Source organism: Antennarius striatus, chromosome 12 (assembly GCF_040054535.1).
Source record: "Antennarius striatus isolate MH-2024 chromosome 12, ASM4005453v1, whole genome shotgun sequence".
Lineage (NCBI taxonomy): Eukaryota > Metazoa > Chordata > Actinopteri > Lophiiformes > Antennariidae > Antennarius > Antennarius striatus.
Genome location: NC_090787.1, coordinates 9,840,280 through 9,864,802, shown reverse-complemented (window position 1 = coordinate 9,864,802; position 24,523 = coordinate 9,840,280). Strand labels below are relative to the sequence as shown.

The window sequence follows — 24,523 nt, the reverse complement described above, 5'->3', positions numbered from 1 at the left end:
CAAAACACAATCTTGGGTATTGATTTTATACTACATTGAAACCATTCATCTGGTCCCCCACCTTCTTTCCAACAGTGTCTAAGAGATAGTTGGAATTTGCTGCGTCTCAGTGATTAAGTAGACTTGTGTCCTCTCTATGCAGTTCTTATCAATCGTTTACACTCAAGACTGGACATACAATACTTGTACAGTTCCCAGTACCCTGCCTCTGAATTCCAAGTCGTGGGATTTTTGCTTATGGAATATTTCCTGTTGCAGAAAAAATCAATCAACCAAATCACTACAAACGCTGCCAAATGCAAAAAATTTTAATGTAAGACTGGATTGTCAGATAGAGGGGATCCTAGGTTTCCTGTTTGACAGCAACATGATGGTGGTTAGTAGCACAACATAATGACCTGAAACACAACATCAGACTACAAGCATTACAGCAACTGCAGGTAAAAACACTTCTCAGATGTGCTGTGTATCTAGGCTACAATGTGAGGTGGGGAGGGAGGGAGAGAGAGACAGAGCAATCAGTTCAACATAAAATACCTTGAATAATTAGCTTTCTGTCCCTGACCCCATTCCTTGAACTACCATGACTCCTGTCTCGCTCTAGTCCTGAGCTAACCAAAATTCTGCTGCTACATTTTTATTTCTAGAATCCTATGTGAGTTACACAAATCCAAGGTCTGCTGTATTAATTTTTACTCTGGCCAAGGTGGAATTCAATGTGTGTAGAATGACTGATTAACGGTCATTCTACGCACAAATAAATAAAGATTTAATCTAGTGACGACCAGTGCCTGTAATATATATGTATCTGGGCATACACACAAGCTCCCTGAGCACAGTGAGGATCATTGTGCACAAAAAACAGCTAGCTAGTTGACCAAAAATGCCCAGAGATGTGAAAGTACCCTTGAACTTTGAATCAACTTTTTGTAGCAGTACCTTGCCACTGGATCTCCGTTATCAGTGAATTCTATTTAGGAGCTACAGCAGGGCTTATGTCTGACAAAAGACATTTTTTAATGTGAGTGATAAAGCAGAGTCTCCTCTGGAGTACACATTATTCATTTTGATGATGCCTTGCCTTCTCTTCCCTTCCCCCAATCCCTTCATTTCTCCCTGCCAGAAGGAGAGATCCTGTTCCCTTCCCTCCTGCTAGCTAGCACCAGCATGGCAGACAGTCGACAGCCAGAAGATGGTACACCCCAATGGGATCCATCTGGGGGTCAGGAGACCACTGGGACCCATGGGGCCAATGGCTACTCTTCCTCGCCCTTCAGGACCTGCCAGCCTGGAGTTGCCCACATGGCCACGGCCTCCTACTCTGCCAGAGAAAACGGCTTAAATGGTGACCTAACTGGTGCTCACGCTGTAACTGCTGGTAAGATGTTTCTAACGATCTGATTATTTTGCAGTCAGAATCTCACCATGCATCTACTTGTGTTCATAGCTTTTCAATCAAGTGCAGACAATTTTTTAAATTTAGAATCTGTTTCTTTACATGATTTTCAAAGCCACACTTTTTGATCATTATTTCTTTTTAAATTGTCAAACTGGAAAATTTGTGGTTTACAGTTGCTGCCTCAAAACCCTTTACCTAGAGAAAGGCAGCATTTTACATTAATAATTAATGTCGGTAAGAGGCAGAATTGTCATCAGAGAGATGGACACCACTACCCCTATCTTCACTAGCCTTTTGTTTTTCATCAAAGGTAAACAGTAAAATATTCAAGATACGAATCTGGATACGATGAGATGCTCAGAGACATCAACAAACAAAAGCAAGAAGGGGAGAGGAGTGTTAAAAATGTGTGAATGCAACAGTGCTGCTCAATGGGGATTGTGACAGAAAAGGGAACTGCAGTACAATAGTTGGATATGGTGGTGCGTGTTTGTTCATATCTTCGAATATTTGTGATTTGAATGTTCATAAGTTGAGGGCTACTTGTATTATATTTACCTTGAAATGTTTTTTTTTAATCCCATGGTAAAACAAATACAAATGTGGCATAGACTGCAAATTAACATTCATGTATGAAAATAGAGCACGCGGTACGCAAGAACAAATGGTTCATGCCTTAATGAATCATCTCTGTAGGTGTAGACATGTAAATGCCATAAATATGTATGAAATTAGATGAAACATACTGTGTATATATAGTTGATTGACAATTGGACTTGTATGAATGATAGCATTTTAAAATGTATTAATATTGAATGGAAGCAGAAGAGGGGTTGACATTTCAATTAATCTTTTTTTGGAATCATTAGATCTTTTGCATCTTTTCTTGAGCTGCTTGGGACATGGGATCGCTAAAGTACAGACACATGCTAAAATGACAGTGAGACCATCTCAACCCCTTTAAGGCCGTTTGATTTTCATTTTTCATATTGGGTCTAGAAGTGTTGGCAACGAAAGAAGAGAGATTCCTCCACAATATACGTACATGCATATGTGGAAGTTTCTTTGTGGATCAGACCAGCTTGACTTGTTCCCTTCAAATGCAGTGCTTATGATGAAAAGAAAGGTTAACAAGAGTCTGTATTAAACTCAAATGTTCTTTGACTTGGGCTTGTGTGTGTGTGTGTGTGTGTGTGTGTGTGTGTGTGTATGTTGATTGTACTGTGTGAACTTGGATAACTTTTGTCTGTATCGTTTAGTCAATACGCGTGTGTCATTACTTGCATATTGGTCCTGTCCCATCTTCTGTGTGGGTTTCCAGCACTCTGGGTCCTCTCTAGAATCACACACTGTTATTAATAGTTCTATAATTAACCCATAAAATCTAGCTCTGTGCTTCCCAATCCTCCACCCAACCCTCAATCACGCCCTGGAGACATGAACAGTAATGTGCCATTGGTGTAGTCATGGAAACAGCTCCCCTACAATTTACTTTGCCATTTCTTTTGTTCTTTTTGTATGTAGCTTGTTACAGACAACGACATGTAGCATGCAATGATAATTAACCTCCCAAACCCAAAGGGTTTGAGTAACACTAGTTTTTAAGGCTGATTATAGTGCTTATATCGATGTCTGTTGACAATTGACCAAAATGCTCATCTTATTTATTTAATATCATTCAGGCTCAATCGGAATTTCAAATAACACTAATGCACATTTGATTATACATATATTATACCTGGTTTTACCTGTTGTGACAACATCACGCCACGTGATTCTCTGATAGTGATCAGACTGAATTAGAAACTATAAACGAAATGTTGTTCTTAGTTCTTTTGTTCATATTTTTTTTCATGAAGAATACATTTTTAATTTATGTCATATTTTATTTAAATGAGCCTTTTTACTGCAAATAACTTCAAAGACAATGCTAAAAAATGTTTTTATTATGTTTACCCTTGAATTTGTGCCCCCTTTTTGTTCTATTGGTTTTATGTAACCACTAATATAATGATTAAACAGTGGAAACACATTTATTGATTTGTTCTTCCATTTATTCTTGTGAGACCAATATTTTAGGAAGGCAGGGAACTCCTTCCAATTGTATGCAAGTATGAATGGATTAGAATGTGGCAGTCAAAGGTCAAAGTCACTATGATGCAACTACACATCTTTTAGCCATAAGATGTGATGTACATATTGGATACTTCATCTTCATTATTACCTCTAGGCATGCAACCAGAGCTCTTGTAACATTCCTTCATTGCACTGCTTGCTAACTAAATCAAGGGAATATATTTTATTCTGAAGTAATTGGAAATTCAAAGGCTTCCTGTGTTCCTCTGGGTATTTATTATGTATCATAAACGTATAACCAATGCTGTTCTGGATGCCGAGCACCTTGTCAGCATCTTTTGGCATCTCTCCAGAGTAATGCTAATTCATGGGCAGAGTGACCAGAGTGATAGAAGGGCTGCTGCCGACACTCAGTGAACCTTCTCTCTCTCTCTGAAAAGCTCTTCCGACACAACAAGAGCCAAGTGAAGCACAGAATTGCCCTTTTGAAGTTTCTTAAAGATTAGGAAAACCAGCCAACCACGCTAGAAGGACAATAGAAAAAAATGTAGAGAGGCACACAAAAGGAATCAGCGTTATAGATGGTAAATTCATTTAAAAATCTCTTTTGCTTAGTATAGAGCAGTTGGCTTGCATGAGTACCCTTTGTGTTGCATCAGCGATATTGCGTTGTGCTAACAACTGTGTCTTGTATCCGACAACAAGACACGATTTACTGGTTACTTCACAACCAGACAACCTTTGATAAAGCAAATGTTGGTTGTTAGATTGGCAATTTTGGCCAGGTATATTGTGCTTGGGGACTTCATTCATCTGAGCATTGGACCAAAAGACAGCTGTGGTTCCGATGGGAATAACTGTCATAACTACTTTGACTAATGAGTATTCTTTGTAAATAACATTGTGTGATCAAGTGTGAAGTGGCAATTAAAAAACAACAACAAATAAAAAAACAAACCTTAAAAACAGATATTTTACTTAATTAAACATTTAATGCATTATTTGTGAAATGTCTTGGGAATTAGAGAGAGTGGTATTATGAAGAGGATTGTGGTTTAATTCCGCCCATAATAAAAAGTCAGACAGTAAGCCTCCATTGTCATGGGTCCCTGAGAATTTTTGCAATTTAAATGGGAGATCATTTAGTGATGGCGTGTGGATCTACTGAATCTAGTGCACATGTGTTAGAAGACAAGGAATTATAAGGGCTCTAAAGGTTCCGATATATTTTATTCAGTAAACATAAACTTCGGTTTGGTTACTTTCACTCTGATCTGTTACGTTTCAGGAGAATATCGGTCATAAAGTTCAGCAGCCATGTCAGAGCATTATTTCCTTCATACTGTAAGTTGCAGACAGTGATGGCATGCTACTGGAATCTAAATTGTATGGAGACAAAAATCAGTAATCCATCAGTCTGTTACTATGGTAACCTTTTGCCGTACACATTTTGTGTTGCCAGCACTATCCTAACAGTGGCTACCCCTGCTCTCCATGTGCCTCTCGGTCCTGCTGTTTGCAAAGTGAGTGTGTCGGGTGTGTGTTGACTCTAGGGTTCTGTTAATTTGTATTTCCATCAAGGGAGCGTTCTCAGCTTTTAGTCTGCCTTTAATGCAGGTAACACACGCTTTACATCAATTCAACAGTATGCGTGTGTGTGTGTGTGTGTGTGTGTGTGTGTGTGTGTGTGTGTGTGTGTGTGTGTGTGTGTGTGTGTGTCTTCATGGATGTGTTTTTTTCTTATGATTACTAGTGAAAGTCAGGCAGCTATGTCAGTTGACATTACAATCAGAATTATGGTGAGACCATCAGGGCCAGTTCTAGCCAGCTATGGAAGGGTGGGCTGGAAGAAATAATAGGTGGGAGCTAATGGGAACTCTTTGCTAATAGGTGTCCCAGAAGTTAGAGAAAGCCTGGAAGCATAAACAGTGAATGGCACTGTTTACACAGACACACAAAAAGAATTTGATGGAAATCTGAGACTGAATAATTACCTTTTCAACAAAAGGAGATTACTTAAAATATATTTTTCATTAATATTTTATGATTCAACTCCATAAAATGTATTTTCAAGGGATGAGTCACCAGATTTGGTGATTCTTCTCATTATAGCAAGTAGGTAGAAAAGTACTAAACTTTATACTCAGCCTGAAAAGGGGAAAAAAAATACAACTGAGCCAACTAAAAACGAGACTGTAGTGAAAATCGATGAACAGTTGAGTGAGTTTCCCAGCATGCCTGGACATGATGTGTGAGTTGGACATGTTCTGGATGTGCACTTGTGTTGCTTGTTGCGCTGTGGTTGGTTATTTACAGATGTGTAATACAGATGTGTCACCTCATAGGCAATGTTGTGCTGGGGTGAAACATCAAAATAAATAGTAAATTAAGAGCATGAGAATTCATTAACAACAAGACATTTGAATACTGTAATATTGCAAGCGACATTTAAAGTTGTGTGTTAAATGTTCCACATTTAACACACAACTTGAAGATAATTTTTCACTATTCATGGTGGCATAGTGGTTAGCACTGCTACCTCTCAGCAAGAAAGTCATGGGTTCAAACTCCAGCATTTCCGACAACTTACTGTGAAGAGTTTGCGTGTTCTCTCCTGATTTATAATCTAGGGGCTGTTTTCTGTTGTTTAATTTCACAGCCGTTGATTGTATTTTGCACTGGAAATGTGATGGCTCCATTTTTTCTGTAAAGGGTTTTGTCGGTGAACATGTGGCACATGGTTATTTCATTTTCCCATTGAAAATTGGAAATGGCTGCTTTGATTTTGATGGTGGATTGCTAAGTGTCCATGCGAGAATTGTGTGTGCATGTAATTCCTTGTTTGTGTGCCTGATAGCTTGTTTTTACTGATGAGTGGGCGACAGAGAGTTGGATAGAGAAAACAGCAGCAGCAAAAGCATGAAACTGTCTCCAAATCCCACATTAGTACTATTACTATGCAAATAAAGGCTGGTTTGATAAGCACTCTGCGGCCCCCAGTCCCCTCCCCCCCATGCCTGGCAATATTTCAACCAATTCATATACACGGACACAGAAATCTCTTAGCTTAAAGGGACAGTGGACCAAAAATAGATGGTTTCCCTCTTAACCAGTGGCAGCTGGTGCTATTTTAAGAGGTTTCTACTGTAGAAAGCATTCTTTTAATTGAAATTAAACTTAATTTTCACTCTACTTGTGCCAATAAGTACTTGTGGGAAATGTGGTTTTTGGTCAAAGCACACTTTTGACCCATTTATTTTTAGACACTCTGACCTTATACGCCCTGGCGGGCCACATGAAATGATGTGGGGGGCCACATTTGGCCCCCGCACCTTGAGTTTGACACTTGTGGATTAGAGGCTTGTCTTTGTGACTGAACAAGATACAAAAATCCTACAGACAAAAAAACTGATGTCACAGAGTTACCCTAATATGTGCCTGGTTGCTCTTATTATCTATCAGCTTGAGCCTTTTCCTCATTGTCCTCATTTATCCTCTGCCACCCACCAGTGTCAGACATCCAGACAGCAAAGGCTGGCTGGATGTCTAAAATATGAAGCTAGTGTTGTCGTGGAGACTGTAAATCTCTTATCATCTCACCTCTGCAAAAAAAAAAAAAAATGATATTGAATTTTAGGAAAGTTAACGACAAACTGAAAATGCATTTGAGTGGCATCTGGAAGGGCACCAGTCCTCCACCTCGGATGAATAGATGAACAAAAAGGGGAATTCGAACACCCATCTGCAGTCTGGTTGTTTAGTCCAATTTGATTAACCTTGTGTTTGTTTTTGTGTTCAGAGCAAGTGTCAGCACGGATTGTGCAGGAAGTGACAGCGGAGGCAGTGGCTGTGCTGAAGGGAGAACAGGAGAATCAGAGGTTGCCATCAGGTGAGCCCCTCCCATGAAGAAACACACTCTTCTTCTGTGGTGAAAATTATTCCTCGTACCATTCAGAGATTGTAGGCGGTTGGAGTGTGTCCTAGTTTAACATTGAGAAAATAAATAATAATCATTAAGACGACTATAACCATATCTCGCTAAGATAGTTCTGCTTGAAGCTTAGCTGTAACTGGCATGAAATCTACAAATTTTGTTTTCATGTTTTCAGTTTTGATGTTTTGATTTATGTGACAATTAAGGTTTTTTCCTGATCATCCTTTGCAGTTGAAGACACCACAAATCTGCCTCCTTCTCCTCCCCCATCACCTGCTGCAGAACACTTTGGCCCTCTTGAACAAGGTAGGCCAAGAATACACATGTTTAATAGAACATGTCTCTTATGGAAGGGAGTACAGACTCCTTTGTTTCCATGACTCAAGCCACCTTGATAGCCACCCTATCCGGGTACTGATGTGACTTTGCTCTCGGTGTACTCTTCAATTCCCATGCCAGGACGTGCCGCAACCACAGAGGACAAACCAATTTTTACCCATTCAAGAAACATGTACTTATCAGATTTATTGAAAGCAGGACCATTGTCTCCATTTGTCAGACATAAGTTTGTTTGAAACCCTTTGTCCTCCACTTCATTATACAGTGTAGATGGATACAAACCATATCTTCATCATCCATTCCATTTTCTCTACAAGGAAATAACAACAGTCATGCATGACCACTTTATTACAAGTGTAATTTATTATATCATCTCTTTTCATTTTCTCATCTAACTCTACAAAGCAATGTCTTCCCACGCACTAATATTACAGCTGATTTAGTAAACCTTCCAACTTTGTGTTATTTGTCTCTTTGAGTTGTGTCTCTTGTTGTGTGTAACTGTAGAGTTTTCTCGTCCGTGTCTGCTGTCTGCCAGTTTTGTTTTGTTTTTTGACTGCGGCCACTGAGAGATGTAGCTGCCCTCAAACTGATGCAAAAGAAATTTGTTCTGAATCTAGTAACAAAGTCAGGTAACAACAAAATCAAAGCCACCAACAACTGTAGGAATGAGGTTAAAATCACTTAGCACACAGCTAAGTCTTTGAGTGTTAGTTTGCCGTCTGAGGCTACATGATTAACATTAGAAACAAAACACCCAATAATAGCTTCATAAAGCTAAATTTTTTAACACTGTGATGCAGTTTGATTATTTTTCTAAGATTTTGCAGTTTAGTTTAAACAACAAAGAAATTACTATGTCCTAAAAATGGTGGTACAGAGTTAACATTAGTTGGATTCCTTCATGGCTTTGTTGTATGTCCTCTCAGTCTGAAATGGTTGGGATGTAATGCAGTGAGTCTGCAGGTTGGTCAGCCATGCATCAATCTCAGATATACAAGTTTGTTGATATTGTACAGTAGAAGAAGCAAAAAGGCTCATTTATCTTCATGATGTTTATCATTGGATCCAAACGACTGACATAGAGTTGGAACTGTGGTTATTCTTTGTATTGGTACATTTTACTACTACTACTACTACTACTACTAGTACTATGGCTACTACTACTACTACTACTACTACTACTACTAGTACTATGGCTACTACTACTACTACTACTACTACTACTACTACTACTACTACTACTACTACTTCTACTACTACTACTACTACTACTAGTACTACTACTGCTGCTACTACTACTACTATTACTACTACTACTACTACTACTACTACTGCTGCTGCTGCTGCTGGTGTAGTATTAGAACTGTTATAATTGTTAAAACACATTGTGTGTTGTGTGTGTTTTATGTGGGTGTGATTCTCAAAGCAGTCTTTTTATTGATGTCTTGCACATTTGATGCACTAATTTACAAATGTGTTTGTCTCAGGTTATGGTTAGCCTAAAGCTTTGTCACCTTTTTAGTTGTTTGTCTTCTTGTCAGTGTCTTGTATGTTGTATGTTTCTTTTGCTCTCAACCAGTTTTTCCCTTTCTTGCTCCCCTCTTTTTTTTTCTTTTTTGTCAATCTAATTTTTTTGTCTTTTTTTTTTTGTTTCACTGAAAAAAATGCTTATCTTAAAAGTCACTGTGAGTTATTTATAGTAAAGAAAATGGTGATAATTTCCTAATTATTCGAGGACCACAGCTGCACAGTAGTTGATCTGCTGATTTATCTTTGCCCTCAATTAAAACAAGTAATGTCTCATGAATTCCAATTGAGGATCACAGTATATGAAAAAAATGTAAAAAACAAAGTTTCTGTTAAAATACTAAGATAACGACATCGTGCTTTCACAGTAAAATGTTTTTTCTTAATTCTTTTTTCTCAAAATTGCAAAACCCTGTTCATGTGTTGCTCTATTAATAGAATCAAGTATATATTTTGTTGAATCATCATTAAGATGAGCATTCTTTGGAATGTTCTCCATTCTCTTTTATTTCTTTTTTCCTTTACCCTTGTCCTCCTCCTCACTCTCTCGTAGTCTGTGTCCGGATTTCCTTGCAGTTCTTCTCCTTGTGTCTGTCTTGTTTGTAGATGTAGGGGATGAGGAGGAGGCGGGGCCTCTCCGCCGCTTCCAAAATTCTCGGGAGAGGTGCAAGTTCCTCGCCCCCTCCATCTCAGTTTCCGTGCCCGAGGATGACCCCTACCACTCCGACGAGGAGTACTATGAGCACCCATTGTTCAGCCCAGAGTGGACGCACTCGGGCTCTCGTCCCACAGGGCAGGCTGTGGCCTTTAGACAGATTGAAGGTGAACCGCGCATGGTTCCTCTTTGCCATGTCCCCCCTCTCCATCCCCCCCGCCCTGTCTTACTCTGTCTCACTCCTTTCACTTTTTAACACAGATATCCTTCTCTCCTCCTTCTGTGATTTGACCTTCCTTCATTCCTCACTCCCTCCGTCCTTCCGTCTCTTCGTCCGTCAGTTTGTTTTTTTTGTACGTCTCTTCGTCCGCCATCGTGATGTGATGACTAGCGTCGTGTGTGTGTGTGTGTATGTGTGTGTGTTGGGTTTGTTTCCTTGCTTCAGGTTTTCTGTGTTTGTGCGTCCTTGTGATGTTTGTCAGCTCACAATCTGAGGAGTTTCATTTTCTTTTTGTTTTCTTACATTTAGTTTATGTCATTGATACCAGTCGTTGTCATGCTATGAAGTCCTTCACATTGCAGTGATGTCTCTAAAGCAGCATAATGTTTTAATTGTGATTCACTCAGTAGACATAAAACATCACACTTCTCAGCAGTAAGACCATATTGCCACCAAGGCTTACTCTTGATTTGAGTCCAAATGGCTTTCATGAATATCATCCCTCAGAGTTGTGTTTTAGTTCATTCTTCAAAATGATCCCTCACATGACAAACCCCCTACTACTCCCACACACTCAATGTGGCAACAAGGAAGACTTGCAGCTCCATATACTCACAAGCAGTTACATGAAATCTTTACCTTTGATGTCTGTACAAATATGACATGAGACAATATCTTTTACAAAGGTATGCCCTTTACAGACAGAATATGTGATTATTGTTCTACCTTTCTTTATTTAATATGGACTGATTGATAGTCTCTAACTGTCATCATCACTGCCAAAGAAATTCTTAGTGGCAACTTGCATGTTTTTTTTCCAAAGCTGTGTCACGTGAACAAAACCTGTGAAATCTACATGAGATTTTAAAAGGATACACAGTGGGGGCTTTTGAAGTGTGAATTTACACACACCCACAGTGACCATGACACAGTTGAAAATGTAGTCTGTGTAATGTAAAGAAAAAAGGAGCTTTTTAAAGGACTGAACTGCAGTCCTGGCCACATTTTCTAAAAATCCAAAGACATAAGAAGGCTTCTGTCCCAGCTAAATTTAGGTTTCTATATTACTTTAGTGTGGGTCGCAGATGTGTGCAAAGGAGAAAATAAAATGTGTATTTTTTTTGTAATGCAGTGTACTGTATTCCAAGTACAAAAAAAAGTTTTATTTCTTGCATATGAGATATAATGTATATTTATTCTCTACTTATACTAAATACACAAAGCACCAAAGTAGAAACAGAAACACACATGCACTCTATATGTAATGTAGCTATATATATGTGAATAGACATAGGCTTTATTTCATCTTTTCCCAGAGCTGAAAGTGTCCCATCACAAGTTATGTCCTCACATAGCCCAAGTCTGTGTTGCCTGTAGTCTTAATGTGTCCCCCTCTCACCCTGTTTTTGAGAAGAAGAGACCATGGAAGCTCTTACAGCTGAATACGAGGAAGAGGTGGAAGAGGAGGAGGAGAGTGCAGAGGCAGCAGAGTCCGAGGCAGCTCTTGATGAGCATCAGTGGAGCGGGGAAGAGCCTGAACTGGACAGCCCCCATGCTGAGCCCTTAGAGCAGGCAGAGTCCGTAGAAGAAGGCCAGGATCTAGACATAAGGCCGGCTGAAGCAGCTTGTGCTGCTGCAGAAAGCTCTATGGATAGAGAGGAGGAAGAAGCAGAGGGTGATGTGACAGGTGTGCCCTGCTCTCTGCTCTCCCTGCCTACACGCTCCTGCATTGTCCATTGTATAGGAATGCCAAATGTTTCAAAGGCCATAAGCAGATAACATAAGCGTTATGATTCAGGTTGAATTGCAAGCAATCCGATCGCTGCGCTCTGCTGTGGCTGCGAGGCAACACAGGCTTGTTGGTGAAAAGTGCTACATTCTGAATTTAATCTGGTTTTATTGTGTGCTATATTTGCGCTTGTGTCTTCATTTTTTTGCGCTGTGATTTTTGGGCCGCCCGTTTCGTATTGGTATGATGAAGTGAAGTGTCCAATTGTGATTCTTTCATCAGCTGGAGGCTTATAGGTTTCTTCTTGTGTTTGCACATGGCTTGGTGATGGTGTGCCGGTGCTACAGAATTTTGTGACTGTGACTCATACTTAACGCAGATCACTCATGGTCATGGTCCTGTAAACATAAATTGCAAGAGATTTGTGTTGGCTCGCTCATTTTAATTGCCAATCTAGCAGTTTCATCACATGCATTATCAGCAGTCTTCAATTACTTTTTTATATGTTCTGTTTGTTATTTCTCTGTCATTCATCAGAAAGGTACTTCCATATTTGATGTGATATTTTTCTCTCATTTAATAACATATGAAGGTCATTACTAACAGCCTAAATTAATAAATCTTTGTGAAGGTAAATTTGAACTGGTCAATTCTCATAACAATCCATAACAGAGAATGACAGAAATAGTTCTTTTTTAATATCTGATGTTCATTGGAGTTGCATGGATATCCATCCCATATTTTATTGCTTGTTTCTCGTACATCAGCATCACAGTTACCTCATGCCGATTCCGTCACATACCATGCCATTTCCTCATCCATCTGTGACTTGGTGGACTCCATAATCCTTGCCGTTGTCCTTGACTGATGGCCGTATCATTGTGCTGTAAGTTACAGAGAGCTTTGGCTATTTTGTAAAAAAAAGGCTTTCCCAGTTCTCGGCTTGATACATATCTAAATTGCAGCATGCCAAAGCATTACATAACCATGTGATTATTATAACAGCAAACTTAAAGATGTCCTTTCAGCTTTGAAGATGGACTCAGACAAGCAGGGAAGCGAGAAAAGTGGTTCCATGAGTCCAGACAGCATTGGATTGGAGAAACAAGCAGAGGAGTTTTTTGAGCCCCAACTCCAAGGGTTTTTTGCTGGTGAACGGATTGTACCAGAGAGTCCCACCATGGATATGCCATCCTTTGCACCTCCGAATGTTCAAAATCAAACCAAAAAACCTTCCAAATCAATCACGCTCCAGCCTGCATATGGTGAACCAATCACAGTATCAGAGAAACAGCCATCAGTGGAGGTGGTAGAGTTCAGCAGCATCAGTTCTCCAGGCGATTTCTCTTCAATGGGAAACAAGGTTCAAGGAGGAGACAGCTCAAGGGATCCAAAAGACAGATCTGGCATGTCAGCATATTTTGAAACCTCAGCCATGGAAATTGATGACACTCCATTGTCTAAGGGTGAAGGTTATTATGAACTTAGCAGAGCTAGTGAGGAGAAAAGAACGGGTGAGTCGGAATCACAAGTAATCAGCTACAGCACATTAGCTGAGGACACAGATAGAGCTGAAGTGGCGAAAAAACCATCAGAAGACAACAGGGTGTTCACAGTTCCCGACAGGAGTAATGAATGTAGGCTTTCTCCTGGTAAATTAGCCTTAGAGCAGAGGAGTTATTCCCTTAACATTACCATTGGAGCTATGGATCAAAGTGGCCAAGGTTCCAACTTTTCCCCACTCGCTACAGATATCATGTCATTTGCTCGTGGAAGTCTAGACGAGTCAGCAGACTACCTCCCAGTCACCACACCCTCTGTGGATAAGCCTCCATCTTTTCCTCCACTCATTTTGGAGACTGCAGCATCTGTTAGCTCCGATTCTTCATCTCCTCCAAAGGCCCCTGAACCAGCTTCAAAACCCAGCCCTGAACCTGATTCACCAGAATCACCACAGCACCTCAAGAACACCTATAAAAATGGCACAGTGATGGCTCAAGATTTGCCTGAGATGCTGGATCTTGCCGGCACACGTTCTAGACTTGCATCAGATAACAATGATGCAGAGGTCACCAGAAGAAAATCATTTCAAGCAGATGCTTCTCCCTTCACTGATGAATTGCTGGGCAGAATAGTTTCAGGGGACCAGAGTCCCTCAAAGAGTGATAGCCAGGTGGAAGAGATGGGTTATTGTGTCTTCAGTGAATATTCAGGGCCCATGCCCTCCCCTGCAGATGTTTTCAGTCCTACAGGCATGTCTGCACAGGGTTTCACTCCCTCAGTCCTGGAGGAGAAAGTGGCTGAGCAGGCAAGGATATTAGGAGTCCGAAATACATCTGTGGAAGACAAGAGCCAGCCATTGGGAGTTGCTGATGTCACAGAAGAGAAAGACCAGAAATGCTTAGAGGAACAAGGCTTTGCAGAAGAAAAAGGAAAAGATTTTTCTGCGGATCAGATAAATAAAACTGTAAGTGAGACATCCCCCACTCAACCAAGTGAGTCATTCGTCACACCAACAGTCACTGTGACGCTTGAAGAAGGTGGTAGGTCAGAGAGTGCGTCTGAACGACAAGCCAGCGGAGAAGGCTCAGTGTCAGAAACAGAGATTGCAGACTATGAAAGGCAGATCCGTAAACTGGAGATGGAAGACAGGCCTCTTAGTTTGGAGGAGGAACGAGAACTGCAGGAGCTTCGAGAAAAGGTCAAGCTAGTCCATCAGGAGGCCTACGAGGAGGTGGACGCTGAAGACGTGTACCAGTTGACTGGCATGGCCAAAGACAGAATAGCCAGGCCTTTCAAAACTTCGTCTGCTTCATCTGTGGAGAGTAATATTGACGATGACAAGCTGCTTTCTCCAGTACTCTCACCCTCCAAACTTAAACAAAGAGAAGTTTATGGCTCTCCCAAAAGAACACCTTCACCAGTGTTAGGAATAAACAAGGAAGAGAAAGAGGAGTCGGAAAGAAAATTGAGGGACACACAGGAGAAGGAAGCAGCCAAGAAAGAAATAAAAGAAGAGAAAGAACTATCAGAGAGGAAAGAAAGGGAAATGAAAGAGGAAGAGGTGAGAGGAAAGAAAGAGACAGAAGAAAAAGAGAAAGATGAGGCTGAGAGAATAGAGAGAGAGAAAAGGGAAAAAGAACAACATGAGCAGGAAATAAGAGAAAAGATGGAAAAAGAGGAGAGAGAGAGAAAGGAGAGAGAAGACAGAGAGAAGAAAGAAAGAGAAGACTGGGAAAAGATGGAGCAAGAGGAGAGAGAAAAAAAAGAAAAAGAGGAAAAAGAAAGAATCGAGAAAAAACTGAAAGAACAGGAAGAAAAAGAAAAGATAGAACGAGAATTAAAAGAAAAAGAGGAGGAAGAGATTGAGCAAAGAGAGAAGGAGAAAGAGAAGATAGAGAAGGAACTTAAAGAGAAGGAAGAGAAAACAGCGAAATATTCAGACATAGACAATTCAACCGTAAAGCCTGTTGAAAAAGCTGTGGAGACCAAAATGGAGACCAAGACGGAGCAGGAGAAAGGCGAGGAAGTGAGAGCAAAAGAGATCCCAGAGACTTGTGCTGCCATTGAATCAGTGGTGACAGTTGAAGATGACTTTATCACTGTGGTACAGACAATCGATGAATCCGAAGAGCCAGGTCACAGCGTCCGTTTCTCTGCTCCACCTGTGGCTGAAATCCTTTGCGTTGCTTCCCAAAAAGAGGAAGAGGAAGATTCTGTGGAGCTGGCCCAAGAGGCAGATATGGAGGCTGCCAGTCTAGAGGAGGTGGGTGATGTTCCTGAAACCCATATGTCCCCTGAGAAAGAAGTCCAAATTGTAGAAAAAGAAGAACCAACGGACAGTTATGATCGAGATGAAACCACAATGGATGACTCCATTCTGGACAGCTCTTGGATTGACACACTAGGTAAGATCTTTTTGTTTTCCTCACAATGCTCTTGTCGCTCTTCTATTTCAAATGAAGACATTTAAATCTATCTCCATTCACATGCATTTTCTTGACACACTATAGATGATGATAAGAGTATGGCAACAGAGCAGATTGAGCCATTGCCCAAAAGTCCCACCGTGTCCAAAAAAACTGCTACGGCCCAGAACAAGCAGACACAACAGAAGACGACAGAGAAACAGGAAAAGCTAGTTAAACCAAAGGTGAAGGGAGGACGACCTAAAGGCAGAATCTCCACACCAGAACGCAAACCTGTTCGCAAAGAACCTGTCTACATCCCCAGAGAAGACATCAAAAAGAAAAAAGGTTCTGCTAATTTTGCTTTTGTTTTCATTTCTTGAAATTACATGTGGATAAAGAGATTGTTCTTTCTAAAATTATGATTGTAATATTAAACCATATATCCGAACTGCCCTTCAAAAATAACATTACACATTAAGTATAGCAACTGCTCAGCATCATCATGTGTCTACTGTTAGTATAAATTGGGTATAAAAACAACCTCTGTTGATTTGTCATTTGTAATTCAGAAAATTCACTGTCTAAATGACAAAGTGTTACACTGATTTGAATCACTTGTTTTCAACAGAGAATATTTAACTTCCAGGACTACATATTTTAACATCATTTTTCTCTTCTTTTGTCATTGATCTTTTTTCCTCTGACAATGTAGCTGTGATAAGGAGGACTGAGTTTACCAGGAAAATAGAGACTCAATCCCCATCTGAGAGGACTGTGATGAAAACAGCTGTCCGCCAAACACGCCCTGTCCAGCACCACTCTTGTCCTAGAAGGAGACCCACAGGTGACACGTTGTCTTGGTGTACTGTATTAAACATTTGGTTGTTTTCCTGCAGAAGATCCACCACAAAAATCTAGTTCGTACAACTTCATACCTCCACTGTCAGTTTTCTTTATTGTTTGTTTGTTTATTACATGTGTGTGTGTGCATTTGTATGTCCATGATTTCAATAAAGAGTGAAAGTTCTTCATTTGACCTTGCTGTGTTGCATTAGCACACTAATGTTCTATATGGATTTTGACATTGAAAAATGGCAGCTGTATGGCTTAGTAGGGTTTTTACTGACATGAAACGCATAATCCAGTCTAAGTGTGTTTTTATAGTTTAGAAAAGACATACAATCAGGATGCATGCAAAAATGTGATCTGATTTTAACAGAGATGGTAAAGGAGAAAAACAAAGCTCGACTCACCCATTTTGTCCGAAATGCACCAAACTGAAATTTAACATGAAACCACACCGGCTACATTTACATATTGGCTGTTAAAATTATTACACCAAATATTTATATGTAAGGGACACTTTTTTTGTTGTGAAAAACCAAAGGGACATTCCTGCCATCTCTGGTCTTTTCACGTATTACATATCTAGGCTTTTTTTCAGCTTAGGGTTGCCAGGCAACTAGTAATGGTAGTAGTTATGTCATATGGATCTGGTAATGTAATGCAGGCTTGTCCCAGAGGCAGTTTGCACTTCATTTTCCCCTGAATTCTGTGCCACCGATGATGAATGGGCCAGCATAGAGCTGCACTGCCCCAATTAGATTATTTTCCTGTGTTGTCTTACATAATAGAAAATCCCCTATTCTCTGTGATATCTTGCCTAATCTTTGCAGAACAAACCTCAAGGGGACACAAAAATCCCCTGGTAGAACTTTGGAGTTTAACATAGAGCATGGCAGGCTTGAAAATATAAAGTTGTATAGTTTCATTCCAGTAGGACATTTAAAAAGTTCTGACTTCTTCACTGTCTTTATATGAAAGATAGAGAATGTGTGCTCTAGGTTCTAACATCGCTTCTCTGTTTGTCTCTCAGAGACTCCACCAGACAGTCGCCAACCTCTCAGTGTTGCCAGACAGTCTCGCCACAGAGCATCAGTGAGTATACGCCCAATGATGGAATGACTGAATGGTAACAAAATCACTCAGCGAAATACCATATGGAGGCTTTACCGATCAACATTCTGACTGTTTGCAGTAAAGCACCTAAATGCATGTCAGTCCAGATAAATTGATGCTAAAGATAAAAAACAAAAGTTCCCCAAACTGCAGGAACTGTCTCCAAAATTACATCTGCTGTCACTCATCTTATTGGCTTCTTTCCTGCTGCAGAGTCTTACAAAGAAAGGCTGGTAAACACATGTGTGCTAAGATTCTATTATTGTCATGATGACATAATAAAATAAGCTGTTTTAAAATGAGAACCAAAGTGGCCAATGTGAAATTCAGACAAAAGTTGCTGTGTGCATTGTAAGTACTCAAATAATAAACATCAAATCTATAGGCAGACAAATTATCACTATTATTAATACTTCATATTTAAACTCTCAGATTTTCCTTTGGAACTTTTTTGGGGGCCAAATCATCTTTAGAAGGTGTTTCAATAAGCACTGACATCATTTTATCTAAACATGAAAGCCGATGCATCCTTTTCTTTTAAAAATTTATTTTAAGGAAACGACATAGACATGTTTATCATTCTTCAAACGTTTGCTTTTGTTGCCATGCGTATTGGTCGACAATATACCATTCCATTTATAGGTATTGGACAAAGTGTCAAATCACCCTTTGATTCCAATTAATGCCTCCGCCATGTCAGTAACAGTTAATGGTGTGCAAAATAACAGCTTTTTCATCTTAAATGTCATGCCATTGTATTAGATTGTATTACTTTTATTGTATTACTTTGCATTTTATTATTTCATTTACACACATTTGTCCTGTGTTCTGAAAACTTGAGTGAAATGAACTGGCGATCCATAGTCTTCACGGTATTATTTGTTTTCCTTAAATATTTACTGATATGCTTGGTATGAATGTGCATGAATAGATGTTGTAATTGCAGATGATTTAATGCCAAACATACAAGATCTGTTACTAATGTCTCATCAGATCCTCTGCACTCGTGTTAAGGCATTTTTATTATCACCTCGTACGTTTTATTTTGGTGGCAAGTGACTCATCAAGCTGGCCCCACGTTGTCATTTCAGTGCCATTCCCATCATTTCCCACTTACTAAGATCCCCATCTCCATGTCTAGAGTGGCTACCTCAGTAAATACAGATTAGTCATCCTCTGTGGAGCTGTAAGGCTCTCAGGTATTAAAGAGACTCAGAGACAAGGTAGGTGATGGCTAGCTGAGCCTTGTATCTGCAGAAGCTATGCAGAAACATTAACTCATATATTTTTGTATTTTATATACTGTTATGATCCCTGAAGGGAAATTAAGAGTGCATTGTTTCTTACAAGGATACACTTCTTGCCTCTGGTGTATGCTTCACAACAGGACGGTGGGTCATGCAGCCCGGACAAGAGGACCTCAGCTCCACAACATGCTTCGATACTTGGTCGCCGTGGATACCATGACCAGGAAGAGAGCTCCACCTCCATCACCAGTTCTGGGTCCACAGCACCTCGAAGACCTACATGTAGGATTCAGCTCCTTTAATCTCTGTCACATAGTATTGTTATTAAGGTGTCAAAAAAACCCGACATCAAAAGACTGAAAACTAAATGCTATGTAAAACATAAATTACACATTATCTTACTATACATATTGAAGACAAGTAATTCAAAATATTTCAAAGATTATATTTGATATTTTTGTAAATATATACTTATTTTCATTTGGATGCTTGCAACAGCTTTCAAACCAGCTAGTATAAGACGGATGATGACTACTAATGGTTTGAAATGGTGCTCCTCTATGAGAGATTTCACAGTTTAAATGATTGTAGAAAGCAACAATATCAGTATGTAAGAGAGAGGCATCTTCAAGGATTTTCAAGAACTTTCTTTCTGATGAATCAAAAACATCTTCCTTCAGAACAGATTGAAAACTCAAGAATTTTAGCTAAAAAATAATAGTTTACTAGGATTCGTCAAGATACTACAAGGAATGAACCCAATCTATCCATGTGAGTTTGGATGAATTAAGAATCCTGCTGATGAATTTATTTCATCTTGTTTGATTTTGTGTTGGATTGGTGTTTTTTTGTGTGTTCTTTATGTATTTGTATATATTCAAATTTCCTGGAAATGGTTTTATTCTTACATCATCAACATTTTTTTAATGAATATGAAACTCTTCCTCCTTGACAGCATTTCATGCAGAAATGAGAACAGAACACAGGATGGGACGAGCCCCGAGTATGACAGGTAGCAAGAATTTTCTTATCCTTCTGTTTTTATTATAGAGAGGACAATTTATTTGAGGCTACTATATATTTGAAATTCTGTTGTTACAAAACATCTTATATTCTGAAAAGTGACTTTTGAAGGTCTGATTTCTTATCTAAGTCATTCTTTCATTCTGATCTACAACATCACCACCACTAAACTATACAGGTAATGCTATTATCATTACAGGAAATGGGCGCTCTGTGCTATAGGATTGTTGCCTTCATTGTGGTTACTCATTTAAAATATGATTAAAAATATTTTCCATGACAATTAAATCATAGGACTTCAAAATATAGCACCTCTTACCTTTACGTCAAGTTGTCAACCTTTTTTCCTCCCCACCAGTTATAGAATCTGTGCGTTCCCGTTCAGCTCGCAGTGGGCACTCCACCCCCCGCACCCCTGGCTCCTCAGCCATCACCCCAGGAACCCCTCCCAGCTACTCATCATCCTCAAGGACCCCTGGAACTCCACGATCCCTCAGTTTGATTTCCCAGGAGAGGAAGGTGGCTGTGGTTCACACCCCACCCAAATCGCCTGCAACGACGCCCAAGCAGCTCCGCATCATCAACCAGCCACTGCCAGACTTTAAGAATATTAGGTCCAAGATTGGCTCCACAGAAAACATCAAGTACCAGCCGAAAGGAGGACAGGTCAGGATATATTCTTTCACCATCCAAACTAAAAACAAATGGCTTCACACTGGTTTCCTGTGTTTTTTAAAATTATCTCTGCTGAGTCCTGCTTTCTCACCACTGTGAGAAAACACAAAATTAGAAAGAATAGTCATGACAGAATAAGTTCCCATGACCGTTTGAGCACAGGACATCCAACTCTTTCATTAACCTTAAAAATCTGTGAAGGTAATCCACCACTAATACGTGTGCTCCATACGTGATTATGTTCCCCTGCCATTTGTGAAATGGCTAACAGACATGGTAAGTGCATCATTTAAGAGAGTCAAGCATGTGGGACCAGAAATGTCAGACAATAAAGATGAGTGTCTGATGAATATACAGAGTAAGCAGTTGTTTCAGAATGCATTAGACGTATGTATAAAGGTTCTATGAGGTTGATTTTGTCTCTCCAGTTGTCAGACTTAGTAGTTGTCAACTACTTAAAGTTGTTGAGTCTTCCTCATGATGTTGAAGTTTTTCAACAATTATATTTCACTTTTTTCATTAACTGAAAGAAAATCTGACCTGTCTTTTCTATGTCCAATGTTTTTTCCCCAGTTTATTTAACACATTAAATGACATTAAAAACCATGTAGAGAAAAAAAAATCTTTACAATTCCAAGGCAAAAAAAATTCGCTAAAAATGATCTAAGGTCTCTATAAGTGATGAAGCTGTGATTGTTTTTCCACTCTGTTTTTCCCAGATCTGTGAACTCAGGAAATTGCTTCATTTGGGTGAAATCTGCATTTCAAATGGTGTTTTTTGCTGCAGAATAAAATCGGCATTAGCTGGATGTTTGGAAGATTAAACTGCTCGATTTGATGAATGCAGTGTTCCACGGGAATCTGAAACATGATGTCAGCATTATTAAAAAATGAGAGCCAGAACCGCCTTTCACCTTTTGTAAGCTTTCAGTGATGACCTGATTTGGAGTCCAAGTGTTTTGGCTGGCATTTTAATGACCTGCCCAGTTAGCCATCCACAAAATGTGTAGGGATCATGCATCACCTGCCATCTGCAGGAGACATAGGTAAAGGGAAGTTTACAACTTAGTGTACACTCAAAGTCATAATTGATTTTAAAGATAATATCCATGCCAATTTTTGGTCTTGAGAAGATATTTTTTTTGCATTTTGCATGGTTAATCTTGAACATTTTTAGTATCAAATTTAATTTTGGGTGAGTTTTGGATTTTCAGACCTCAGATAAACAAACATTTTACAGATTTTCCACATTAACTATGTAAGGATGTCAGCATCCTGTTAAAGTTTTATGTTCAGTTACCACTAGTTTTTCAGTAAAAGTTTTGTTCAGCCCTTATTAGCTGAAGCATGGCACCATCTATCAACCATAAAGCAAAATAATAAGTTATATTAAATGAAAGCAATAAATCCTACTTTTGACCTTTTGTAGTCCTCCATAGCTCCATAATCCAAATAGTTTTCAAGCAGCTTCAGGCCATAGTGGCCTCTGTCTCTGACTCATCCAATGATTGTCCTCATAGAAGCATGAAGACCCAAGATCCCTGGCAGACGCTGCACACAGGTCTTCTTGGATCTGGTGCTGTGCCTCATTTCAATAATTCTGTGCCTGTCAGCGGCACAGAGTGTGACCTGGACCAAAGACCTACTGGTACACTCAGCACTGTTCATTTAGAAATGAATTTTAAAAATCTTGAATATGAGTGTGTTAATGAATTAATCAAAAACCATTTCAGCCTTTAACAGTAATTAATACTTTTTATTTTCAAAGCATTAGCAGGAGTTTTAGTCTATGCTCATCTCCTAAAAAAATTTCCGAAGAATTTTTGGAAATTTTACAGATGCCTAGGGCAATAAAGTTGGCAGAGGTCTTTCTTTTAGTTTATTTTGACCATATTTTATTTTCTGTGTTTGTTCTCTGAAATCTAAATTACCACAACAATGAAGCTCACTCTGAAGAATGACATCATTAGAGAAGGAAATGTTGCCCAGTAAACCCCCTTCAAAGTCTGTTCCCTCAAAATCTTACATTGTTTGTTTTATTAAGCATCTCTATGTTTTTAGAAATATAGCCTTGAATGGCTCAAGTCTGCGCATGGTCTCTTTTAAAGCTCTGTGGTCCAAGAATGTGTGAAGTTTGTATGTGTATGTGTATTTTTCCTATCCAGTATAGTCCCCATTGCTTTAAATGTGCTGCTGGGTGCAATTTATTTATTGTTACTTTGTTTCACTCCTGCTTTTCTCCTCACAGCTCCCTAAAACCCTTTACCAGCGGATCACACACATTTTATCACCATCGGTCTGTTCTTAACTTGAATCTGGAGTCTCAACCTATTCTGGAAAGGATTCCCAAACAGTGTCAACAAATAAATCACGATGATATTTCAAAATTTTATTATACATAGTACCCAGGTCATTATTGCAAATGCCTCTGTAGCTTAAAGGTAAGTTAGCTAGTTTTGTCTTGAACTGGAGACAGTTGTTGGATGGAATCCATTGTTTTAATTCAGTGCCGTTTTATGAAGAATGGAGAAAAGACCAACAAGTAAAGGGTGAAGTTCATGCAGTGAGATAAATTGGTTTTGCCAGCTTAAAGTCATCATATCCTACGATTGTCCAGAGCAACAAGGGAATCACTGGGTTGACTCTTAGCATCAGAGATCTACATCAGAGATGAGAGAATTCATTCAGGACAGAAAAACTCTAAAACAATTTTAAACCTTACTGTGTACCAACTATGCCAGAAAAGCCCAAGAGATCACCCATCTCATGCCTCACCTCCGCTCCTGCAGGTTCTCATCTCCAGTGTTAAGCTGGACTATAGCCATGTTCAGTCTAGGTGTGGGTCCTTGGACAGGCGAGGCTACTCAGCAGGAGGTGGAAACGTGAGTCTTGTGCTGCAAATCCATTGTCTCAGTGTTGATGTCAGTGTTGTTTCCCCCATTCTCTTTTTTGTCCTCCTCCCTCACATCCCAGTTTAAAGTGACCCACTGGTATTGATTGGTGCCACATTTCCCAGCAGTGGTTTGTGTCTTGCGGCTTATGTTAAAATACTGGCCAAATGTCTCCTCCAGCATTTTAGAGCTTTCAGGATGGTAGATGTGGTTTGGACATTTTTAAAATGCTTGTTCAATTGTTTTTTTTCTTTCAATGTCTGTTTGTTTGGTGATTTGGTGAGTCAACATAGAGCAGTGACACATTAGTTACTGGTAATGCAGCAGTTTCAAAATGAAAAGTCTTTTGTTCCATGTACGTCATTACTCCTATTTTCTGAGTCATTTCATTGTTTTTATCATTGTTTATTGGTGGAGCCAAGCTCCAAGAAGCTCGAGAAGAATTATGCAAAAAGCTTTTGTGTGTTTCATCAGAAATGAGACAAGTCATATGTGCTGTATGAAGAATTTCTCTCCTAGATGATTAACTCTTTGCAGCCATCTGAAGTATAAGGAAATAAAATCTTTTCTTTCAATCTTAACACCATTTCCTTTAGAGAAAAATGTGTGGAATCTACTTTCTGGGAGGTCTGAAATAATGAACAGCAGTATATCACATTCCTTACTTTTCATTTCGTTTTGTTAAATTTCATAGTGGTGTGACCTGAAGCTAAACATATCCGGTGTTTGTGCAACCTTCCCAACAGTATAACAATAATAATGGTACTTTTTGATTTGTTAAGTACAGTGGCGGGCCATGCATTTCACACCTAGGCCTTCAGTGATGTTCTCCATAGTCAAACATGCATAAACACATCCCATAATACTGTAAGGCTCCCACCGCTGCCACCGACGTTTACAACTTCTCTCAAATGGAACAAAAACCGGTGTCAGCC

The 24,523-nt window shown here is 39.5% G+C and overlaps 1 protein-coding gene across 3 annotated transcripts in view; it reads left to right on the top strand.

Annotated features, from left to right (window-relative positions):
- Positions 1-24,523, top strand: part of map2 (microtubule-associated protein 2) — a 61,635-nt gene that overhangs the window by 30,944 nt on the left and 6,168 nt on the right. For 2 of the 3 annotated variants that reach the window (XM_068328778.1, XM_068328777.1), the window contains exons 1-8: positions 12,630-12,768; positions 12,911-15,790; positions 15,896-16,138; positions 16,506-16,637; positions 17,670-17,731; positions 19,140-19,281; positions 19,955-20,011; positions 20,381-20,688. In XM_068328778.1, the coding sequence (XP_068184879.1) occupies positions 12,750-12,768; positions 12,911-15,790; positions 15,896-16,138; positions 16,506-16,637; positions 17,670-17,731; positions 19,140-19,281; positions 19,955-20,011; positions 20,381-20,688 (3,843 nt within the window). In that variant the 5' untranslated portion in view covers positions 12,630-12,749. Of the gene's footprint in view, positions 1-1,123; positions 1,379-7,274; positions 7,365-7,640; positions 7,716-11,564; positions 11,841-12,629; positions 12,769-12,910; positions 15,791-15,895; positions 16,139-16,505; positions 16,638-17,669; positions 17,732-19,139; positions 19,282-19,954; positions 20,012-20,380; positions 20,793-22,667; positions 22,678-23,486; positions 23,580-24,523 lie in introns of those variants that run through there. The other variant, XM_068328779.1, reaches the window with a different exon arrangement.